Source organism: Nilaparvata lugens, chromosome 7 (assembly GCF_014356525.2).
Source record: "Nilaparvata lugens isolate BPH chromosome 7, ASM1435652v1, whole genome shotgun sequence".
Classification (NCBI taxonomy): domain Eukaryota; kingdom Metazoa; phylum Arthropoda; class Insecta; order Hemiptera; family Delphacidae; genus Nilaparvata; species Nilaparvata lugens.
In genome coordinates this window covers 34,538,812-34,548,187 of record NC_052510.1, presented here as the reverse complement: position 1 = coordinate 34,548,187, position 9,376 = coordinate 34,538,812, and the positions used below count along the sequence as shown (strand labels likewise).

Sequence of the window (9,376 nt, the reverse complement as noted above, 5' to 3'; positions counted from 1 at the left end):
ATAAAAAAGAGCAAAAACACACCAAATTTATTTCAATCTTGACTACTCGCCCTTCGAAGCCTTTATTGGGTGTTTTGGTCATGTTCAGGGTGGGACAAAATCTGGGAATAGACAGGTTATTGCTTACGGGCTGCCTTCTCGTTGATTCTGTGTTCAACTTGCAGGCTATGCACTGTGTTTTGAACAAAGCTCAAACTGGATTCTTTATAAATTCAAATCCGATTCAAATTAATTAAATTCAATACTATTTACGCTGTTATATTCATAATTCACACACACGACACTCAAACAATTTACAAGAAATTTCCGATCGAAAATTACATAACAGAGAAACACAATTTTGTCTTGCAAGACAATGGGCCCACGAGACAAGACAGAAGACTTTCAAAAAAATCCACAATGCCAAGCAAGCAGGACGGTCTGCGCCGATGCAAACACAAGCCTGCTATTGGCAGAGATACAGTCTGGCATTCTGGCACTACAATTTGAGTTCTCTGGCCAGAACAGTATTCAATACTCAGCTACACCTTAACATACAAGTCCATAATAAATAAAGTTTACCTCTGAAAAATTAATCAATTCATTATTATAGGTAGTTTCTGTATAGAATGTCATTTCAAATCAGGCGTGGATCCACCTAGGTAATGCCTGAGATCCATGACGGTCGATTTGACAAGCTTTGCTTGAATAGTTGGTCTGTTCAACCTCTTGTGAGCCTCGTAGCGATGGCAGCCTCCAAACGAGTAGTAGTAGTCCCCTCCTTCCCGTCCTTTGATCCATAAAACATCAATAGGAGGCACTCTGCTGCTCTCCTCTGCATTCTGTTGCAAATTTTACGTGCTTGCATTAGAAAATTTTTGAATAAGTGGACAAAAATTGCAACTTTTCCATATGTTTGATAATGATTATTGTGCAGTATTTATTACAGTATTTGATGAATTATAAATAAAAAATTGTCTATATATTTTGGCTTAAATATGATAATTGTATTTTATTGATGTGCTAAAAAAGAGAGCAAAATCATACAAGCCTTGTCCCCACTTGAACTGCGAATCTAAGTCGAAGTAGGAAGTTCATTGAAAATGAAAGTTTTTACTGTAAAAGCAAATAGGAAAATAATGTGAATGTGTTCGATTTGTAGCTCATTCAATTTTTAATTTATTACAGTTACAATAAGTGGTAAAACCAATTAAGGGAGAATAAATCAATATGATCACTGACAGGCGCAGATCCAGGACCCTGATCTGGGTGGGGGGGGGGGGCAATTTGCGATTTTGGGGTGGTCGTCCAGGGGACCCCCCCCGTTTGTCATCCCCCACCCGGAAAATTATTGAATTTTTTAATCGGAAACAGCATTTGTGAGTTGTATTTTTTAAATTGATTTAAATGCCAAGTTCATGATACTTATTTCTGCAACTACACTAGTAAATAAATAAATAAATGAATAAATCATTTAATTTGTTCAACATAATGTTACACAAATGAGTTGCAAAAATACATGGAAAAAATAACATGGAAATAAACAACAACGCTAATATTGGAGGTTGCAATAAAACATATTAAATTCGAAAAATAACAATCAATCAATAATGTGGATTCAAGTACAAGCTACACCATATCATCCAGTTAAACTTAATATTGTTCATCTTATCCGAATAGCTGCACTAGTATAAAAATAGATATCATTTATTTTATCTCTGTTTAGATTCGACAAGAGAATCAAAACTTTATCTTCATCCTGAACAATGTTAACAGAGTATTTGGCCAGATATCGCCGGATATCATTGTACATGGGACATCTAATAAGAAAGTGAAACAGACTCTCTTCCTCTTGAAAATTACATAGAGGGCATAAGATAGTACAATCAAAAAAGGTGCCACTTCCATCCATAAACAAATACATACTCATCTGCGTTGCCATCCGCAATTGTGTTATGCATCTGACTCTAGAAAATTACATGATACATCCTAGCTGGTCCCCTAAAATGAAATTTGGATTTAAAACTATGTAACCAGGAAAAGATCTGGACTCTATTGCTTTACTTATATCTGCCATATACAAAGCTCTTGCATGTTTCCTAATAATATAGTCACTTTCTTTCTCCAATATAGTGAAATCTACATTTAAAAAGTATCTCAAGTTAGCAAGAGACATTTGTTCTTTTATTAGATTAATCCAGTTGTTTCTATTCTCATTTATTCTATTATCATTAGTGCTTAAGTCTAACAGTTTATTCATACACATTTTTGGATATCTATGAGATGGCATTTTCAAAACGTTGATATAAAAATTCAATGCTTGACGAAAAATTATATGTGACAACCTCAACCTTCCAGTTTCAAGTCTTAAAGCAAAGCTAGGTGTGTACTTATTCAATAGTAGAAGTCTCTTAAAAAACTGTAACTATGCCTTCTCTATCAAATCCAGATATCCTAGAGCCCAGATTTCAGAGCCGTATAGGACAGTGGGCAGCACCATAGCCTCATACAACTTCATTTTACTGTCCCAAGACTCAGAATTAGCTTTACCCAGAACTCCCATGACACAAGCGGTCACACTCTTTGCCTTACTCAGAACTAATTTACAAAAATTTACAAACCGACCTGAACCACTAAATTCTACTCCCAAATATTTATATTTATTAGTAACTTCTATTTTTTCCCCTTGATAACTGAAATTCAAATTTCAAACTACAGTAGTAGTCCAGTCACTATATAGGCTACATTGGTGCTTGCATTTTATATTGTAGTACTGATTTTTCAATATAATGTTTGAATACATAGGAGAAGTTCAGAACCAAGTATTTCATGGAGAATTTCCTTGTGCTAGATACACAATGGGCTAAAAATTTGCTCTCACCTTATTAGAGAATAATGCCTAATATTATGAATTTTAATTATATTAAAATTCCTAATAATATGAGATCATTCGGAATTTACTATCTTCATTGTATAGGTGATGAGTTACAATTTTTCAAAAATAAATAAAATTTTAAGAAATTTTAGTTTTTGATCAACAGTATCTTCCGATTGTTAACATTGAAATGTATAATTCAAAATTCCTCTGGGCATAATTTTGTGCTCTACAAGTAGAGCGCTCTATCTCATATAGATTTCCAGGTAAACCTGACAACAATGCTCCTTGTATTTTGGAAACACATAAGTGTTAGCTTCAATCATCAGCAGCAACTACATTGTCATCACATTCAGATTTCGCAACATGATATGATATCATTTGATCATGTTCTGTGAGAATTACCCATTAAATGCTTTCAATTTAGTGGACAGGCGCGCATAACACCTCAAGAATCAAAATTTCAATCACTCATAACTTTTGACACAATGATCAGATTTCATTGCCAGAGAGGCACAATAACATGCCTAGGCATGTATTGATGTAACCTACCAGACCAGCGGTGCCTGCTACATCCTGTATGGACCCAGGTGCCATGTGTGACAAGGTTCAAGGGTGGCGGCTCTCATATGATGGGAGCGGAGATGCTCCAAGTTTTATGGAGTGGCTCGAGGAGCTGCAAGAAAGTTGTGTGGCTTGTCTGGCAGAAAGTTATTTCCAGCGTTACCTGAAATGCTAGCGGGGAGATGTTCCTTATGGATGAGGAACAGTGGAGACACTGGGATTACTTCCTGAGAGACTTTCGGTCTCGTTACTATCCACCTAATTATGAGGAGGATCTTGAGAATGGAATTCTTGACAGGTGGCAGAGAGAAGGCAAGCTGATAGATGACTATGTCGAGGAGAAGCTAACACTGATGAGAAGAGGTGGTTTTTCAGAGAGGAGCCAGGTACAGGGTTTGTATAAAAATCTTTTACCATGCTACAAGCTCTACATCAGGGAGGCTGAAGTGTACATCATTGACGACTTGCTACTCTTATCAAGGATTATGAACGAATAAAGTTCGAGGAGAAGAGTGCTCAACAGAGACAACGAGCTGTAAACAGGAGGAGGTGAGGAAGCAGACCAAGCCTCGAAAGGAGACAACTACTACACAGCGCCGGAGAGAGCAACCTAACAGATTAACAAATAGTGAACATTTATGCTCTATCTCTCTTTCTCACTTCAAGGCTCATTTCACCCCGAAATAAATCTTAATTCACTTTTTCAAAGTAATTATTCACACAAGGCGTGTCTAATGACACAACAGCTGTTAATTAATTCACACTCAGTGAATATTGATTTTCTGAAAAATAATCACAACAATCAGCACAAATAATAGTAATTGAATGAATTAATACACCGTCAATAATAACTCATGATGATAGGCTGAGTAAAAATTAGATTCACTCTCCAGATGTGATCCACTCCCAAAACTAACAATACACAATCAAACTTAGCCTGACTAAATAGATGAGCACAAACACATGCCGATCGCTTTCCATAAGATGATGTTATAATTATCATATTATACATATATTTGATCATATGATTATTATATTCATACAAATAAATATAATACACATATCATCAGCTGATGAATAGCGCACATGGTGTGTAACCAAAAATTGTATGTAACTCAAGTCAGTCTGTATATAGCTTGTGAGCTAGTTGAGTTTCATCGAATGAACCATTGGATTAATTCAATAACAAGTACTTGATCACTGATCTAGATTCAATAATGAATTTTAGAAAATACAAGTAATGGATGTGAGGTGCAAAGTAATAGATGAGTCCCTACCAGCTAAAACTGCCTTCAATAAAGCAGACAGGGCCAGTCAGGCCACTAATGAGGGTAATGAAGCAGAATCAGAGGACAATAGAATGTGATAGTCAAGAGTTGAAGGTTGAACCTTTTTGGAACAATAGCCCAGTGTACTGGTACGGCCCCATCTCCTTTCTTTAACCCGAATTTTTTTAATATTTCACTTGAAAATAAATTTGGAGGACTTTTATAAATTGGAATAAAATTTTTATTATTTCAATCGGAAGTAATTCTATGTTGGATCGAAAAGCTACTTGTGCTGATAAAGATAAACATTATCTCAACTGGTTAACTGCTATCGCCAAGCTCCTAGTCTGTGGAAGAGAATTACATTAATAAAAATTTATAAAATCAAATTCATGAGAATTCTATTTTTTCCAGATATTCTGCGGTTATACTGCAAAGGATCTTCTTCTATCGTGGCGAAATTCAGTTCCAGGAGTAAGAAAATTGAATGGATCGCCGCGGCAAGGAAAATGAAAGGCATCAAGTCCACCGATATATGCAACAAGCTACCCAGATCAGACGTCTACGTGAATGAACACCTCTCACCCTACTACAAACGATTACTAGGTAAAGCTAAAAGTCTAAAAATAAATAAAAAGCTTACTTTCGTCTGGGTTCGTGATTGTAAAATTTTTGTCAAAAAAAGTGAACATTCTCGAACAAAAAGAATCATGAACGAAGAGGACTTGAACGAATATAATAATTAGATCGTCAATGTGAATGTTTTCTTAATTTATTATTGCACAGTGCATTGGTTTTACTTACTGTTTCCTATCAGGTTTCATATTATTTCCCTTATTTGAAATTTATTACTGCGCAGTGCATTGGTTTTATTGACTGTATTTTCCTATTAGGTTTCATATTATTTCCCTTATTTAAAATTTTGAACCTTATTTAAAATTTAAAATCTTGTCTTGTTTCACTTTTTTGTTCTTCTATTTTCTTTTCTTTTGGGTTATTGATGAATAATGAGTATAGCTTTGATGAGGTGATCGATTTGGAGTGTTTTGATACAATTGAGAGTGATGATATTTTTAGTTTTGAGCCCTATTTTCATATAGATGCAACAACAGATTCTATTGAAGCTTTTAATGTAATACATATGAATATACGGAGTTTGGGGAAAAATTTTGATGAGTTTGTATACGTCTTAGAAAACTGTAAAATAAATTACGATGTAATAATTCTTACGGAAACGTGGATGACTGATGATAAAGTTTTTGATTACAGTTTAGATGGCTATAGAGTTATAGATAAGCCGGGGCAACTAAACAGGAGTAACGGATTATGTATTTTTGTGAAAAATAGCATTGACGTAGATTATCTCAACTACGAAAATTCAGAGGCAGATATAATTCCGATTAGATTAAAAGCTTTCAACCACTTCATAACATTATTTGCAATTTACAGGTCTCCATCCTCTAATATCGATCTTTTTCTGAATGAGCTAGATGCAAGTCTGTCTGACATTCATGAGACAGAAAATATTCTTTTGATTGGAGATTTAAACATAGATATTTTGCGTAATAGTAATCTAGCAAATGAATATAGTAGCCTTATGCAGATGTATGGTCTAAGATCTCTTGTGAATAAGCCAACTAGAATTTCATGTAAAACAAAAACATGTATTGATCACATATTTTGGAGAAATGTAAATTTTAAAGAAGATAATGTAATAAGCTCTATACAGAAAACCTATATTACTGATCATTTCTGTACTACTTTTCACGTGAGAAATCCAAACACATTTTTTAAAGAAGTAAGAGAGGTCTTCACAGAAAAAATTAATTATAAGAAATTGATAGAAGGGCTACAAAAAGAAAGTTGGGGAAATGAAATTTCCATCAATGATCAAAATATAGACTTAGATGATAAGATTGATAAATTTTGTAGTAAGTTAATAAGCAATATTAAATCAGCTAGTGAACAGATAAAAATAAAAAATAAAAATAGACCACTGAAAAAATGGATAACTCCGGGGCTGATAAGATCCATTAGAGAGCGTGATAAATTGCATAAAAAACTAAACAGTCAGCCATTCAATATTGAATTACAATCTAGGTACAAAACATATAGAAATTTATTAAATAAACTTATAAGAAAAACTAAATTTGAGCATTACAAAACCATAATCTCTAATTCTAAAGGAAATAGTAAAAAAACTTGGAATTGCATAGAAGAAATTCTAGACATCCAACGTGCAAATAAACCGCCCAATATTGATCCAGATATTTTAAATAGTTATTTTGCTGGAGTGGGGAGAACTTATGCTGAAAGAATCGATATTGTACAACACTCAGTGGAGGCACAACGTTTACGTTGTTTAGCGGCGGACAGTCCACATTCATTCTTCATGCGTCCAACGAGCTCCGATGAGGTATTAGTTATCATCAGAAACTTGAAATCTGGCTCGTCCCCGGGGGTGGATGGACTGGGTAATGTATGTTTGAAGAATATTGCTGATATTATAGCGAAGCCATTGTCAGTGTTATTCAACAAATGTTTTGAATTGGGTCATTTTCCTTCTCATTTCAAGATAGCAAAAATAGTTCCTCTATTCAAATCAGGTGACAGAAAGGCTCCCGAAAACTATCGCCCAATCAGTTTGATAAGCAATCTATCTAAAATATTTGAAAAACTTATAAAACGACGATTGCTAGAATACCTTAATAAATATAAATTTTTAGCTGAGAATCAATTCGGTTTCCAAGAGGGCAAATCAACTGAGGATGCTATGACAAATGTAGTTAGGATAATTACAGATAACTTTCAGAGCAACAAAAAAACTTTAGCAGTATTCCTGGATTTAGCAAAAGCCTATGATACCATCCCTCACAGGTCCCTTCTGAATAAGTTGGAAAGTATAGGTTTTAGAGGGACAGTTCTAAAATTATTTGAAAGCTACTTGCAAAATAGATCTCAGGTACTCACTCTAAATGAAAAAACAAGTTTCATGATATTGACTGGGTTTGGCCTTCCCCAGGGTACAGTCCTCTCACCGATATTATTTTTGATATACATTAATGATCTCTTAAAAATAAATATTAATAACTGTACTACTATATCTTTTGCCGATGATACTGCCTTGGTTTTCACCGGACCAGATTGGAGGCAGGTGGAGCGATTGACAGAATCGGGTCTGGCTATTGTGAAGTCATGGCTGGATCAACATTCATTAACTCTGAATGCAAAGAAAAGCGTTTACATGGCCTTCTCACCCTCAGTGAGATCAGCCCCCCGGGAAGGGTCACATACGGGTATTAAAATTCACTCCCCTGACTGCGCCTATTACGCATATCAACGGGTGAGGCACGAGGACTGTGGTTGCAGCTCGTTAGAAAAAGTGAATGTAATTAAATATTTAGGCGTTATGTTCGACTGTCATCTGAAGTGGAATGCTCACATTGATAGTCTGTGCAGAAGATTGAGACATGTCATATACAAGTTTCATAAATTGAGCGGTCTCGGGGATGCGAATATAGTGAAATTGGTGTACTCGGCATATGCTCAGTCCATTTTTCAGTATGGAATCAGGGTGTGGGGTGGTGCCTTGGATACGCACATGAACAAGATTCTCGTATTGCAAAGACATGTAATAAAAGCCGCTCTTGGCCGTCCCAGACGCTACCCAACAAATCTTCTGTTTGTTGAGTTCCCCGTGCTAACGGTAAAGCAGCTCTATATAAAAAAATTAATACTGTACCTGAATAAATGTAAAAATATATTTAAACCATACATGATGTCATACAACTTCCGAGCGAAACCGAACTATATTATAAATAGAACTGACTTAACTGTTTGCCGAAGACAATTCACTTACATCAGCAATAAACTTATTAACTTGGTACCTCAACACTTTCTAGTAAAACATATAACTAAGTCATCCATAAGAAATATAGTTGAATGGATAAGATCTGTTAATGTATCTCACCTCTTTCATAATTGATCTCCTTATCTTTTGTCACCTCCATATAGATTTTTGTTTTAATTCAGGTGTTTTTTCCTATAGCCATCTCTGTAATAAAGCACTCCTTTTGTTTATTATTTATTTTCATTTTATTTTTTTTTCTCAATATTGATATATCGATTAAATGGTTTATTAATTTTGTAAGTTAAGATTTCTAAGATTGATACTCGTTGCAGCACACAAACCTCTGGTTTTGCTGGCAACGCCTATAAGCTAATTTTGAGAAGAATTATTATTTATTTCATGTTAATGTTTAAATTAAGTTTTTAATTGTGTTTTTGTTTTGAAAAAAATTGTATTGTATTATGGCAAATAAAGAATTTGATTTGAATTTGATTTGATTTGATTTATAGGGTAAGGCTAAGTTTGATTGTGTATTGTTAGTTTTGGGATTGGATCACATCTGGAGAGTGAATCTAATTTTTACTCAGCCTATCATCATGAGTTATTATTGACGGTGCATTAATTCATTCAATTACTATTATTTGTGCTGATTGTTGTGATTATTTTTCAGAAAATCAATATTCACTGAGTGTGAATTAATCAACAGCTGTAGTGTCATTATACATGCCTTGTGTGAATAATTACTTTGAAAAAGTGAATTAAGATTTATTTCGGGGTGAAATAAGTCTTGAAGTGGGAAAGAGAGATAGAGCATAAATATTCACTATTTGTTATGTAATA

The 9,376-nt window shown here is 34.5% G+C and overlaps 1 protein-coding gene across 2 annotated transcripts in view; it reads right to left on the bottom strand.

The window, feature by feature from the left end:
• Positions 1-242: 242 nt before the first annotated feature.
• The window catches only part of LOC111058796 (putative sulfiredoxin), a 101,109-nt gene continuing 91,975 nt past the window's right edge, over positions 243-9,376 (bottom strand). For both annotated transcript variants that reach the window (XM_039432607.1, XM_039432605.1), the window contains one exon: positions 243-821. In XM_039432607.1, the coding sequence (XP_039288541.1) occupies positions 612-821 (210 nt within the window). In that variant the 3' untranslated portion in view covers positions 243-611. The remainder of the gene's footprint in view (positions 822-9,376) is intronic.